The following is a 15,345-nucleotide window of genomic DNA, read 5'->3' on the forward strand; positions in this document are numbered from 1 at the left end:
GACAAAAACTCCTTGTTTTTTAAAACAACTATTATCAACAATGTTGTGAAGAATAAAAATCCTGGCAGTAATATCTTTGTTTACCAGTCCAATTACTTCCTTAGAATCAATGCCAAGACATGAAATTCTGGGGACAAAAACCACGTACATCTTTACTTCTAATACAGTCTGTATCATCAATCTGGCTCTGTGCCAGCCATACCAATTTCTGCCTCAACAGTAAATAAGTGCCTTTTTTCCACTCTCATCAACCCTGGATATTAGCAATCTTTCAAATCTTCGCTAAAGTTTAAAAGATCTCTAGTTATTCTAATTTGCATTTCTTTGGTTACTAAGTAAACTATTTTTAGAATTTTTTTGGCCATTTATGTTTCATCTTTCATGAAATGCCTATTTGGGTTTTGGGCCTGATTTTCTTTTTTTTTAATTAATTGGTTAATTTTTGGCTGCGCTGGGTCTTTGTTGATTCCACTTGCTTTCTCCTGTTGCTGTGAGCAGGGGCTACTCTTTGTTGCAGCGCACAGCCTGCTCAGTGTGGCGGCTCCTGTTGTTCCAGAGCACAGGGCTGCAGCAGTTGTGGCTCACGGGCTCTAGAGCGCAGGCTCAGTGGTTGTGGTGCACGGGCTTAGTAGCTCTGTGACATGTGGGATCTTCCCAGACCAGGGATCAAATCCATGTCCCCTATATGGCAAGCGGACTCTTATCCACTGCGCCACCAGGGAAGTCCCTTGCCTGATTTTACACTGGGATGTTCTTTTCATTGTCTTGCCAGTAAAAATATATCATGTATATTTATTTATTTACTGTCCCATACACTGCAAATTTTTCCCTAGTAGAGATCTTTCAAATTTGGGATGTGTTTTCCATGTGTTGTGACATCCAGCTAAGAAAGCATGGATTTCACTTCTTTCCCATCTGCGATTCCGATGGGCCAGAGTTTGAGGTCTCCAAACAAGAAGCATCTGCTGAAATCACAGATGTAAAGACACATGAGCCCAGAGCCCTGTTCAGACAGTAGTGGTGGAAGCCAGCCACATATCCCTCACAAAGGACCGCAAGCTACTGTACACAGGACATGACAGTCAGCCTCAACATTGGTCCCCAACATTTCAGACAACTGCATCTATCGTCAACTCCTTTGTTGCTATTGTTGTTCAGTTGCTAAGTTGTGTCCAACTCTTTGTGACCCCACGGACTGCAGCACCCCAGTATTCCTTGTCGTTTATTATCTCCTAGAGCTTGCTCAAACTCATGTCCATTGGTGACGCCATTCAACCATCTCATCAACACCTTGGGAAGGGTGTAAAGAGACCAAAAAAAAAATCATCTGTGCAAAAGAAGGCTACAGAGAACACAGACTCAGCACTACGCCATTTGCTTAATGGACACTATTAATCATTGACTCCAAGGTGTCAAGCATTTCCCTAGAAAGTGAAAGTGTTCTCAGTCACAGCTGACTCTTTGCGACCCCATGGATTGTAGTCCACCAGGCTCCTCTGTCCACAGAATTCTCCAGCAAGAAAACTGGAGCAGGTAGCCATTTCCCTTCTCCAGGGGATCTTCCTGACCCAGGAATCAAATCCAGGTCTTTCTGCATCGAAGGCAGATTCTTTACAGTCTGAGCCACCTATGACTAGGCACAAAAGAAACAGTTTCTGTCTGCTTTTTTGGAAGTTAAGAGTCTAGTTGAGGACACAGACATTAATCGCAGAATCACAGAAAACAAAATGGGAAGCTTCAGGTGCCCTCAATTAGAGCTATGCATGGTGTTGAGCAGACACAAGGGCCAGAGAGGTGAAAGAAGAGTGGCAAAGAGAGCACCCCACGCAGAGGAAGCAGATGGCACAAAGGCCTGGTATCTGGTGGTACATTTGAGCAACAGAATGAAAGCCAGTGAGTCTGGGAATCAAGATCAGGATAAAAGTCCCGAGAGGTAAGACTAGAGAGGCTAAGGATTTCAGTCTGTATTGTAAAAGCCAAGGAGTGTCTTAAGAGGGAGATCAGGGTGTGGGGAAGAAATGATTCAGTTAGACTGGTGCTTTAAAAGATTACCCTGACTAAAGTGCATGTGGGGAGAAATTTGGCAGTAGCTTAGACAAGAATGACAGTGGCAGAGGGCTTGTACGGAAGTCACAGGGATCTTAGGGAGCAACTTCAGACAATCATAAACTTAATCAGATGCTGACTCCAGTGGAAGATGTTGTCCCAGACGTATCAGCATCTTTGCTGACACAGCGTCATCTTTACTGATACTGCATATCTACTGATCTAGCATCTTTACTGATACAGCACAGCCTCTGCCACTTTGTATGCCTCATTCTCCATGCTAGTTTATAAAGGTCCTCGGAGGTCATGTGCTTCTCCCTGGTAGGGCCAACAGTATACCTTCACATTTTTTCATAAGAATGATGTCAATTTTCCCACTCTCTATCATTTAAAGTCTACAGACATCTTGATCATCTTGATATCCCACAAAACAGTAGTCCACTATATTGATGACACTGGATGTCATAATGTCCAATAAGCAGGAAGTATCAAGTATTTTATTATTTATTTCAATTTTATTTATTTTTGGCTGTACTGGGTCTTCATGGCTGCACACAGGCTTTCTCTAGTTGTGGCGAGCAGGGGCTACTCTCTATTGCAATGAACAGCATGGCCTCTAGAATGCAGGACCAGTAGTTGTGGCAGGTGGGCTCAGTAGTTGCAGCTCAAGGGATTAGGTGTCCCATATGGACTATTACCAGACTAGGGAATAAATCTATGTCCCCTGCATTGGCAGGTGGATTCTCAACCATCCTGTATCAAGTGTTTTTAAATGTCTTAGTGAGACATACACAATGGCAAAAACCAACACAATATTGTAAAGCAATTATCCTCCAATTAAAAATAAAATTTAAAAAAAGACACACACAAGAGAATGGGATTTAACCCCAATACAATTCAGGGACGGTCACCTCAGTGAAGTTTCTTGGCATCAGTGGTTGAAAGTATGCAAAGTAGCTGCACAAAGGTGCTGTACCTCATATGACCTAACACACAGACACACACACAGGCAATTTAGTAGGATTTTTAAGTTTTGGAGACAACATATATCACATTTGAGTGTGCTATTTTGATCGATCTAGGAGTCACTTGCAGCTGTATAACTGTAGCTTCATGGAGACCAGAAAAAGAGAAGATTCTGCAGTAAATTAAAGTGGCACAGATACTCTGCTACTTGGGCCTTATTACCCAGGAAATCTATGATATCTTGAAGTGTTCATGGCAAGCAGGAATGCTGTATGGAGCCTCCAGCAAGGACCAATGTGAGAATCACAGTGCAGAACTCCAGGATTTGGGAGCAAGGCTATGCCCTCTTCTGCAAATACTTACTCTCCTTTAAGAAATACTTTATACAAGTGGTAGAGATGGAGGGAGCATCTAACAACAGGACATCAGGGGGCCATGCAGCCTGGCCCTCCTGTCATGAACTGGCTGCCGTCTGACACCTTGCCACGCTGGGCATGTACAGCTGCAACCTACCATTAAGTGGACCTAGCACACAAGACCAAGCTCAGACAGGGCCAAAGGCCCAAGTGAACATGAGAAGATCCCTTTAAAAAAAAAAAAAAATTCTGCGCTGGTCTCCATTGCTGTTGCACAGGCTTCTCACTGTGGCAGCTTCTCTTGTTGCAGAGCACAAGTTCTAGGGTGCCCAGGCTCAGCAGCTGTGGTACACTAGCTTAGTTGCCCGGCAGCACATGGAATCTTCCCAGACCAGGGATCAAACCCATGTCCCCTGCATTGGCTAGTGGATTCTTATCCACTGAGCCCACCAGAGAAGTCTTTGAGCAGATTCCTGACACAACTCCTGTTCCATTGCCTCCTGGGGTGTCCTTTTAGGTCAGTTGGCCAAGAAATGACAAAACTCAAGCCAGGTTTATGGATGGATCTGCACATTATGCTGGCACAACCAGTAAGCAGTCAGTTGCAGCACTTCCTCCCCACTCAGGGTGACACTGAAAGACAGAAATAAAGGAAAATCCTCTAGTGGCCACACCTCAAGCGGTATATTTGGTTGTTCACTGTCTGGAGTGTGAGATGGCCAGAAGAACAGATCTAGACTAATTCAGAGGCATTTGCCAGTGATTTGGCTGGATGATCAGGAATTCAGAAGGCACAGGATTGTAACATTAGTGAAAAAGAAGGCTAGGGAAGAGGGATATGGATGGACAACTTGAGTAAGACTATTCGCAATAATAGCTGTGTTCCATATGAATGCCCACCAAAAGGCATCTGCTGCATTAGAGATCCTTAATAGTCAGGGGTACACAAGTGAGATGCTTTGTGGATGTCACCAGTAGCTTCTTCCTCCAGCCGCCCCTAGCACCTGCTCAGTGACCTCATGAGCTATGGTGGCAGGGACAGAGACTATGCATGGGCTCAACAATACAGGCTACCATGATCTGAGTTGTATTGTTGTTCAGTCACTCAGTTGTGTCCAACTCTTTGTGACCCCAAGGACTGCAGCATGCCAGGCTTCCCTGTCCTTCATCTCCTGGAGTTTGCTCAAACCCACGTCCATTGAGTCGATGATGCCATCCGACCATCTCATCCTCTGTTGTCCCCTTCTCCTCCTGCCCTCAATCTTTCTTTCCCAGCATCAGGGTCTTTTCCAATGAGTCAGTTCTTCACATCAGGTGGCCAAATTATTGGAGCTTCAGCTTCAGCAACAGCCCTTCCAATGAATATTCAGGGTTGATTTCCTTTAGGATTGATTGGTTTGATCTCCTTGCAGTCCAAGGGACTCTCAAGAGTCTTCTCCAGCACCACATTTCGAAAGCATCAATTCTTCAGCGCTCAGCCTTCTTTATGGTCCATCTTTCACATAACTACTGTGAGTACATGACTACTGGAAAAACCATAGCTTTGAATATACCGACCTTTGTTGGTGAAGTGATATCTCAGCTTTTTAATATGCTGTCTAGGTCCGCAGATATGGATCTAATTTGCAAGTCCAGCGATTAACACTGAGTGCCCAGTATGGCCACTATTCCTTATCGGGATTGGCCAGCCACCTGGTGCCAGGCTGATTACCATCTTCCATTATTGAAGGAGCAGAGGTCCAACCTCAGAGGAATGGAAATGTTGTTTTGGATACAGATTTATCTTCCCTGCCCATATTTCTACCAGCATCACCATCTGTGGACTCTCAGAATGCCTTATCAACATGACATTCCACACAGCATTGTATGTGATCAAAGAATTCTTTATAACAAAGCAAGCGCAGCAATGGTCTCATACCCATAGGATTAACTGGACTTACCACAAACACGTCATCATCTGAAAGTGTGTAGCCTAACTGAAAGAATCACCAGAGAATTGCCTGGTGGTCCAGTGGTTTAGGACTTGGTGCTTTTACTGCCAAAAGCCTGGGTTCAATCCCTGGTTGTGGAACTAAGATCCCACAAGCCACACAGCACAGCCAATTAAAAATAAATGAGCAAATAGGTCCTAAAACAAACAAACAAAAAAATTATAGTATCGTAGTGCTTGTTTTGGAGAAGGCAATGGCACCCCACTCCAGTACTCTTGCCTGGAAAATCCCATGGACGGAGGGGCCTGGTAGGCTGCAGTCCATGAGGTCGCTAAGAGTCGGACAAGACTAAGCGACTTCACTTTGATTTTCACTTTCATGCATTTGAGAAGGAAATGGCAACCCACTCCAGTGTTCTTGCCTGGAGAATCCCAGGGACAGGGGAGCCTGGTGGGCTGCTGTCTATGGGGTCTCACAGAGTCGGACACAACTGAAGTGACTTAGTAGCAGCAGCAGCAGCAGCAGCAGTGCTTGTTTTATGGGATGTAATATGTGCTTTGAATCAGAGACCACTGTATGGTGATCTTTCCCCCATAGCCAAAATATTAATACATGGGCCTAGAAAATAGGTGGATGTCAGAGTGACTCCTCTACTGCTCCTAACAGACTTCTCATTGAATTTTTGCTTCCAGTTGCAACAATTGAAAGCCCCACTGGTTTGGGGATCTTAGTTCCCAAAGAAGGAATTCTCCCACTAGAACATGCGATGGCTCCACTGAATCAGAAGATGAGACGACGACCTGGACATTTTGAGCTCTTTATGCTAGTGAACCAAGAGATGGCCAGGGGGTCGGGGGGAGTACAGTGGGAGAGTATAACCTGTATTTGAATGACTGATCCTGATTACCAAAGGAAAACTGAGTTGCTTCTACACAACGGAGGCAAGATGGACTATGTTTACTGTGCCTGCATGCTCAATTGCTAGGTCATGTCCAACTCTTTGCGACCCCATGGACTGTAACCCACCAGGCTCCTCTCCCCATGGGATTTCCCAGGCAAGAATACAGGTGTTGCCATTTCCTTCTCCAGGGAATCTTCCCAACCCAGGGATTGAACGGAGTCTCCTGCATCGGCAGATGAATTCTTTACCACTAAAACACCAGGGAAGCCCATATACAATAGCAAAGGTTAATGAAAAACTACAGCAAGCAAAATGGGGGAGGGTGGGGTGGGCCGCATGATTAAGGAGCCAGGCCCTTAGAGACTGATGATTCCGGCCACTGCACCAGGTAAATAACCTGAATAGCTGCGGTGTGAACCAAGAGCAGCGTAAACACAGAGGTGTGCTGGAAGAAGCAAGCATTGGTATCAATCATTTACAGAAATGAGGACTCTAAGTAGCTTTATTCATTTTCTAATTGCTTGTTACACGTACATGATAATCTGTACTAACCATTTTTTCTCTTCTTCCCATCTTTAAGTTACCTTGTTAACTCTACAACCAAAGTCTTTAGGGAACAAATATTCAGTGTGGCTGTGACTGATGCGTGGAGTAATATATATAACCAGCCCCTTCATGGATCACAGCCTTGGTGGGGCGAAGAGGCTTGCATAACTCACTGAAGCTATGAGCCCATGAGACACTGGGACACCCAAGACAGACGGGTCATAGAGAAGAGTTCTGACAAAATGTGCTCCACTGGAGGAGGGAATGGAAAGATTGAAGGCAAAAGGAGAAGGGAGCAGCAGAGAATGAGATGGTTAGATAGCATCACTGACTCCACGGACATGAATTCAAGCAAACTCGGGAGATAGCGGAGGCCAGAGGAGCCTGGTGTGCTGCAGTTCACAGGGTCGCAGAGTCGGAGGTGACTTAGTGACTGAACGACAACAAATATATAACTATCAACGGATACGACTCTTGGAGCTGCACCTCAGTTTGAGAAAGGTTGGTAACTGCTCTCTTGTAGGAAGGGCAGCTGTTTTTGTAAGGCATAAAGACAGCTGTCTTCGTTGCAGTGGCAGTAGTATGCAAGTTCAAGGGTATGCCAAAACACATATGGTGGCTGAGTCATCAAAGGGATGGGCTGGGCCACTTATCAATGTAGTGGCCCCCAGCTCCAAATTCACCCCTTCTGCCTGCTCTGTGAATGGACTGGAGCCTTTAGATTTCCACCCCCAGCTGCCACTGAGGCTCTGTCAGGAGAGGGTGGTGGAGACACAGCACAGGAAGAAAGGGCGTGGCTTTCTGGTTCCTGTGGGTTCCCTTGCAGGCATTGTGCGCAGCTTTCTCAGCAGCAGGCTCTTGCTGTGCTCAGAGTCTCCAGTGCCTGGATCCAGTGGTGCACGGCAGCCAGCAGCTTCACCGGGCACGTCCCTTCTCCCCAGGCAGTTCGGTAGCACAGCAAGAGGCCTCGCTGTAAACAGTTTCCCTTAGTGCACTAAAGAGAGCATTCCTGACAGGTTCCAGTGGACACATTTTCAGCAAAGTCTGGATTTCAGCCTTGGACACTTCATGTCACCCCTAGGGGCAGCAGCTGTTCCTTCTGTCTGCTATTCCTATTCTTTCGTGGTGCGTACTAAGTCACTTCAGTCATGTCCAACTCTTTGCGACCCTATGGACTAGAGCCCACCAGGCTCCTCTGTCCATGGACTTCTCCAGGCAAGAATACTGGAGTGGGTTTCCATGCCCTCCTCCAGGGGATCTTCCTGACCCAGGGATAGAACCTACATCTCTTATGTCTCTTCACTGGCAGGAGGGTTCTTTACCACTAGCCCCACCTGTAAAGCCCTCCTATCCTCTTTATTTCTAGCCAATTCTTCATTACTCCAGTCCCATTACAGTTAATAATTCCTGAAATCAAACTTCCCCCGATCAAATTTTTACACTGTTTCTCTCTCCTGATTGGACCTAGATTAAGCTGGGGCTTGATGTGACTGCTGCTGCTATCACTTCAGTTGTGTCCGAGTCTGTGCGACCCCATAAACGGCAGCCCACCAGGCTCCTCTGTCCCTGGGATTCTCCAGGCAAGAATACTGGAGTGGGTTGCCATTTCCCTCTCCAATGCATGCATGCATGCTAAGTCGCTTCAGTCGTATCCGACTCTACGACCCTATGGACAGCAGCACACCAGGCTCCTCTGTTCACAGGATTCTCTAGGCAAGGGACTGGAGTGGGTTGCCATTTCCTTCTCCATAGTTGTGACTAAACAGTGGGAAAAACGGAAACAAGTGGGGAGATTCAAGAGATACAAGTAGGGAGATTCAAGAGATACAAAGTAAAAGACAAGACTTTGTAATGGATTAGACAAGAGAAGTAGGGGTAGACGAGGATGACTCCTGGGAAAATATCCAGTTTAGACTAGATGAACAGGGGAACGCTTCACCTACAGACTTTTAGAAAGGGGTCACGATCAAGGAGAAAACTTACAAGCTCAGTTTTGAACAATCCTGAGCTTGAGTAGACTTTAAGACACCCAAAACATACCAAGTAGGCAGTTGGCTCCAAAGTTCAAGAATTTAGTGGAGTCTAAGATTAAGAGTGGGTTTCAATGCTGGCTCAGACAGTGAAGAATCCGACTGCAATGTGGGAGCCCTGGGTTCAATCCTTGAGTCAGGAAGATCTCTTGGAGAAAGAAATGGCTACCCACTCCAATATTCTGGCCTGGAGAATTGCAGGGACAGAGAAGCCTGGCGGGCTACAGTCCATGGGGTTGCAAAGAGTCGGACACAACTGAGCGACTTTCACTTTACACTTACTTTCGGATTAAGAGTAGAGTCATCTGGAGTTTCCTGGTACTCCAGCGGTTAAGACTCCATGCTTCCACTACAGAAGGCATGGGTTAGATCCCTGGTCAGGGAAGTTCCACATGCTGTGAGGTGCAGCCAAAAAGAAAAAAAGAGAAGACTGGGATCATCTCCCTTAAACTGGTAAATAAAGCTGCAGACATAGCTGAAATGGCCCGGGGAAAAAGTAAACAGTGAGAAGAGAGGGCCTGGTGAACCTGCAAAGGGTTGCTGGAGCTATAAGAGGTGGAGGAAAACAAAGATGGTGCAGTTGGCCCCCACATCTGCAGGTTCTGCACCTGTGGATTCAACCAACCTTGACTGAAAAGATTCAAGGCGAAAAAATTCCAGGAGTTTCCAAAAAGTAAAACTTGAACTTGCCATATGCCTGATAACTATTTACCTAGCATTTACATTGTATTAGGCATCATAAGTAATCTAGAGGTGACATGAAGTAGACTGGAGGATGTGTGCAGGTTATGTGTAAACACTATACCATTTTGTATAAGGGACTTGAGCTTCCTCAGAATTTGGTGTCTAGGGCTGCCCTGGAACCAAGGTCACGAGGATACTGAGGGATGACTCTATTGTGTCCTGGAAGCAAAGAATGGCAGCCTGAGGTGCAGGGCTCCGACCTGCCACATAGAGAACTTGCTGCAGCTGACTGACTGCCCCCCACACTTGTATCTCCAGATCGCTGTATCTTCAGGTCTGCCACAGTGCCCAGCCCCAGGCCACACTTCCTCCAGGCAACTCATAATCAATGAGTAAGCTTGGCCGAAAACCACTTCTGCTTGATGTTTCTGTGCTCCGAGCTCCCCGCTGACCTGGCTGAGACGTTCTCAGAACTGTACTGTGGTCAGACACTCTTCCTCCCTCCTTCCCTCTGCCATTCCTCACGGAGCCCTGCACTGCAGGCTGAAACTGCCCACTTCCAGAGTTCCAGCTAAGACTGATGATGATTTATCTCTTTTAGTCAGATACTGTCTTAGAGGATGGATGCATCCTGACACACCACGCACAGGCTGACAGGAGCATGATGTCCACCAGATGAAAGATCATAGGGGAGACAGTTTGTGAGGACTTTCTTTTTAATCCCCCCATAGGCAGAAGCCCAAGGGAATGATATGAAACAAGAGGCTAGTTTAAAAACAGGAAAATATTTAATCCATCCCAAAATACATATCAAGAAATGAAGAGAGCCACAGGAAAACTACCTATGATGGAAGAAGGGTGTTACTGGCTTCAAGCTCTAATTCCTATAATCCTGAGGCTTTGATGCTTCAAAGAAACCCATCTAGTCCTTTAGTATTCCTGGCTATTTGGAAATAAATTACATACATCTGTAAAAGAGTTCTGGCCTGCTAGAAGGGAGCTAGCCAGGGAGGAGAAAGGGGCACCAATCTACTGCAAATGATCAAAGACCAGCTGAGTGACAGCACGGAGCCATCCGAGGCAGATGAACCACTGATGCTCTGGTGAGAACCAGAACACAGAGCTGGCTCAGGGGCTTGTGCCGTCCACCTGTGCTCAGAACAACGTCAGCCAAAGCCCCTGGGAGCAAAGTTCTAAACACCTCCTTCATGCCCCCTGCTGGTTGGTTTCATCATTATCTCGCCTCTTCCAAATCTGTAAGAAATGAATACAATGGATACTTAGGAGCCTGTGTTCCATCCACAAATATTTATCATGCACCTAAATCTGTGCTAGGAAATGAGCAAACTATCACCCCAACTGTGTATTTGCTAAGTCCCCTAAAACTAACTCATAATCTTTCAGAAAATTCCCTTTCACTTAATTTTCACTCTTCTACCCAGCCTTCTCTTCCCATTCCAAACTCCTTTTCTGAAAAAGGACCAACAGTCAGGCCTGCAACTTCAGACAAAGAGTTCTCCTTGGAACAAGCAGTATCTCTCTCCTTTTTTATAACGCTGTGGCCTTCTCTTAGCCTCAGTCTTCCTTCTCTGCAGGGACTAGGACAGTTAGAAAGAGAAGACAGGGGAACTTCCTTGCAGGTCCAGTGGTTAAGACTCTGCACTTCCACTGCAGAGGGCATGGGTTCGATGCCTAGTTAGGGAAATAAGATCCCATATGCTGCACGGTGTGGCCAAAAAGTAAAAATTTTTTAAAAAAGAAGAAAGAGAAGATAGAGCCCCTCAGTTCCATGAACTCCCAACACAGTGGAGAGGACAGTTAAAACATGCAGCTGCTGCTCCACAGACATGGGACAGTGCTGTGGGGTCACAAAGAGTGCTGACTTTGCCTAGGGAACTGGGGAGAGCTTCAGAGACGACTCCAGATGATTCTGAGCTCTTCCTCCTTGAAATCAGACCACATATTTGAAAAACTGACCTGGCTGACCGCACACAGAGAGAACCTCCTTGCTCACTCATAACTCATCCATGCTTTCCTGTCCTTCTCTTCACTGAAGATCACTCCTGGCCCCGCCTCACTCCCCACTGCATGTCAAAAGGCACCCAAGCTAACTCAGTCCCACTCCCTGCCTTCACCCTCAACACTTCTCTCACCAGCCCCTACACCCCATCACCTCCACGCTCATCGAGTGAAGCCAACCCACCTGAATGTAAGCCTCCGACAGTGTGATCATCTGGGGAAGGATGTCGGTCACCTGGAGGTCCTGTAATTCATACCATTTGCCTGTCCCCTGCAAGGAGTATGAAGGGCTAGGTCAGTTTGCTCCCGGAAACCAATAGAGTTTTAGAGGTAAAGAGATGTAGCCAAAAGCTAGAAAAGTCAGAACAGTCACTAGACCATAACCCAGCAAGAGTTCTAAGAAAGAAAGTATAAGGCCTCTGCTGGGCATCATTCAATGTCAAGAGCTTTTAGGGTGTTGATCTTGACAAACAAGTCCTGCTGAGGACTCCTTAAAGCACAGTGGAGTCTCAAACACTGTTCGTCTTTTAGGAAGAGACTAGGAGGATAACACAGATAAAGAAGAGGAAGCCCCTACTCCTCACCTGAGATGCCTGGATTATGGCAGAGATACTTCTGGAAGCTCACCTGCCTCATCCATCCAAATTTTCAAGAAATGCCAAAGACAAATATATTCCGGTTATTCTGGATATTCCAGTAGTTCAAATAGGATACACAACAAAAGCTCAGGATCCCATAATGAAAATCCCTATTCCTGGTGCGAGGACTGGTTAATAAGAACACAGTGAAACCTAGTATCCAGGTTCCAATGTCAACTCTTCTAACTTCAGATCAGTTACTCCAACTCTAAGCTAGGTTCCTCACTTGTAAAAAGATGGTATTAACACCTGTCTTGGAAGTGTGTTTAGGGATATAAACAAGATGAACATACATGAAGTATGTGGCGTACTATCTAGCACATGGCCAAGTGCTTGACGGATAGAAGCTGGTTATCATTAAACCCAGATTCTCAGAAGACTCATCAAGTTAGAACAATTTGTGCCAGTAATCTGTATGATACCAAATACATCCTAAGCACGTTTCCCCCATTTTCAGCAAATTCACAAAATTTTTTTCAGCTGAAACAGAACCTCTCTACCAGTGCTTTGTAAACTTTAATTTCATACCCTTCAGAGGGTCTTGTTAATCGGTAGACTATGATTCAGGAGGTATGTGAGGGGTCTGAGATTCTACGATTTCTAACGAGTTCTCATATGATGTCAATGCTGTGAATCCAAGGCACTTTTGGTGGCAGGTGCTAGTCTAGTCTAGGACAGTGCTTCTCAATCTTGGCTACACACTGGAAATCTGAGAATTTTAAAACTATCAAGATGCCTGGTTCTCACCTCCAGATAATCTAATCAAGTCTTAACTCCAACATTTTGGACCAGAAAACTCTTTGCTGCCTGTGGGGGCTGCCTGTGCATTGGAAGATATTCAGCAGCATCTCTGGCCTCTGCCCCAGTGGAAAATCAACAGGCACAAATTACAGTTTTCACGTAACTGGTCTGGGATGGCCCAGGCTTCAGCAGTCTAAAACCTGCCCCCAGGGAAGTCCCACGTGCAGCCAAAATTGAGAACAGTTGCCTTAAACTGGTCACTGACAACTCTGTTTCTCACAGAATCCCAAAGTCAAGGACAAGAAAGAGCAAACTGAAAGGAGCTGCCTTCCAAAAGGCCAAGGGAACACCACCGGCTTCTGCCACTCTGCACAGTGAGAAGTCAGCCCTACTCACATGATGGAGCACGTGGATCCGGTAGGAGCCCTCAGAGGGTTTGCCGTCATGTACAATGTTGGCGATGAGGTCATAGGTGGTATTCTTGTGCACTGCCTGCACTTCTTCAGACAAATACTCTCTCAGGTCCACATTTCTGAGGATGAGGAAAATAAAGTGAAGATCAGACAAAGCCTACAAGGTTTGCCCTGTAGAGGTTAACTGTCCTCCCTAAATGGACCACGAAGCTGTGGAACCCTATTTCGGGAAGTTGGGTCTAGGTGGGCTTGAATAGCTAGGGAGCCCAGGTTTGTGGAAATTTATAGTTTGCCACAAAAAATGGGTCCAACTAGGAGGACTGGCTCTATGGCAAAAGCATATTTTAAAAGCATGCCTAGGGCTTCCCTGGTGGCTCAGTGGGAAAGAATCCACCTGTCAATATAGGAGACACAGGTTCAATCCCTAGTCTGGGAAAATCCCACAAGCTGCGGAGCAACTAAGCCCGTGTGCCACAACTATTGAGCCCACAGGCCTCAACTACTGAAGCCCAGGGGCCCTAGAGCCTGTTCTATGCAAGAGAACTACGAAAGTGAGAAGTCGGCCCACCGCAACTAAAGAGTAGACCCCCTCTCACTGCAACTAGAGAAAGCCCACATGCAGCAATAAAGACCAGTGCAACCATAAATTAATTAATTTAAAAAAAAGCATGCTCAGAGACATTCCTGGTGGTCCAGTGGCCAAGACTCTGCACTCCCAATGCAGGGGGCCCGGGTTCGATCCCTGGTCAGGGAACTAGATCCCACATGCCACAACTAAGAGATTGCATGCTGCAGCTAAAGATCCTGCAACTGAAAGATCCTACAACTGAAAGATCCTGCATGCTGCAACTAAGACCCTGCACAGCCAAATAAATAATATTTTTAATTAAAATTTTTAAAATAAATAAATAAAAGCATGCCTAGGGGAGTCATGCCTGGTGATCTTGTGGTTGGACTCCATGATTTCACTGCCGAGGGCCCTGGTTCAATCCCTGATTGGGGAACTACAATCCTTCAAGCTATGAGGCATGGACAAAAAATATTCAAAAATAAAAATTAATGTATACCTAGCAGTCTGAAGTACAGAGCTTGGAGTCATTCAGACCTGAGCTGGAATCGAGGCTCTGTTACCTCGGAGCTGTGTGTAAGTTTAAGCAGGTGACATAAGCTAAGGCTCTTCTATATGAGAATGAGAGTCACCATCTCCTTTGAGATGAGAACAAGGGTAACAGCCTCACCCTCTGCTCTGTCAGGAAATTGGCTGCAGTGGCAGTGTTCAGGGGGTACCTGGTCTCTGGACTCAGGCTATAGAAGCCTGCTCACCTGATCATGTCAGTTATCACCGTATACAATCACTGTGACAATTTCAGTGTGGCAAAACAGGACTTCCCTGGTGGTTCAGTGGTTAAGAATCCGCCTGCCAATGCAGGGGACACGGGTTCAATCCCTGGTCCAGGAAGATTCCACGTGTTGCGAGGCAACTAAGCCACCCCTAAGTTGTGATCTGCAACTACTAAGCCCACGAGCTGCAACCGAAGCTCTCAAGCCCATGCTCCACAACAAGAGAAGTTACCACAGTGAGAAGCTCTTGCACCACAGCCAGAGTAGCCCCTGCTTGCCACAACTAGGGAAAGCCCATGCACAGCCACAAAGACCTAGCACAGCCAAAATAAATATATCAATTAGCTTTTTAACATACGGCAAACCAGGCAGATCATTTAGATGTGTTTTTTTCTTTGATTTTATGAGACTGTGTTTATCTGATTATTTTGCCTTTAGTCAAGTAGGCAAAATGGTTACAAGTAACAGAAATCCACCTTGGGCAGCCCAAGTACAAAAGGGGGATTAATTGATTCAAAGTTTCAGACGAGGAAACCCATCAGAAACCAGGCACTACAGAAGCAGCAAGATCCAAGAGTTACCTGCCCTCTTTTCTGCTTTGAAAAGCTTTATCCTTTTCCCAACCAGCTTTCTCTCCTTTATGGAACCCATCTTGACTCCCCCACAGCTTCCAAATTTCTCAGTTCTGGTTGTCAATAGGGACTACTGACTAGGTTTCTTCAATTGGGACTTA

At 46.0% G+C, this 15,345-nt stretch overlaps 1 protein-coding gene and 1 non-coding gene across 2 annotated transcripts in view; one reads left to right on the forward strand and one right to left on the reverse strand.

Annotated features, from left to right (window-relative positions):
• Window positions 1–10,234: 10,234 nt before the first annotated feature.
• Window positions 10,235–15,345, reverse strand: part of USP39 (ubiquitin specific peptidase 39) — a 36,626-nt gene continuing 31,515 nt past the window's right edge. The window contains exons 11-13 of the mRNA XM_052648378.1: window positions 13,255–13,390; window positions 11,664–11,750; window positions 10,235–10,714 (exon numbers count right to left, since the gene is read on the reverse strand). Coding sequence (XP_052504338.1) covers window positions 10,667–10,714; window positions 11,664–11,750; window positions 13,255–13,390 — 271 coding nt within the window. The 3' untranslated portion in view covers window positions 10,235–10,666. The remainder of the gene's footprint in view (window positions 10,715–11,663; window positions 11,751–13,254; window positions 13,391–15,345) is intronic.
• Window positions 13,953–14,025, forward strand: TRNAG-CCC (transfer RNA glycine (anticodon CCC)). The gene has a single exon. It is a non-coding gene; the product is annotated as a tRNA-Gly (tRNA).

This window comes from Budorcas taxicolor, chromosome 11, assembly GCF_023091745.1.
Source record: "Budorcas taxicolor isolate Tak-1 chromosome 11, Takin1.1, whole genome shotgun sequence".
NCBI classification, from domain to species: Eukaryota; Metazoa; Chordata; class Mammalia; order Artiodactyla; family Bovidae; genus Budorcas; species Budorcas taxicolor.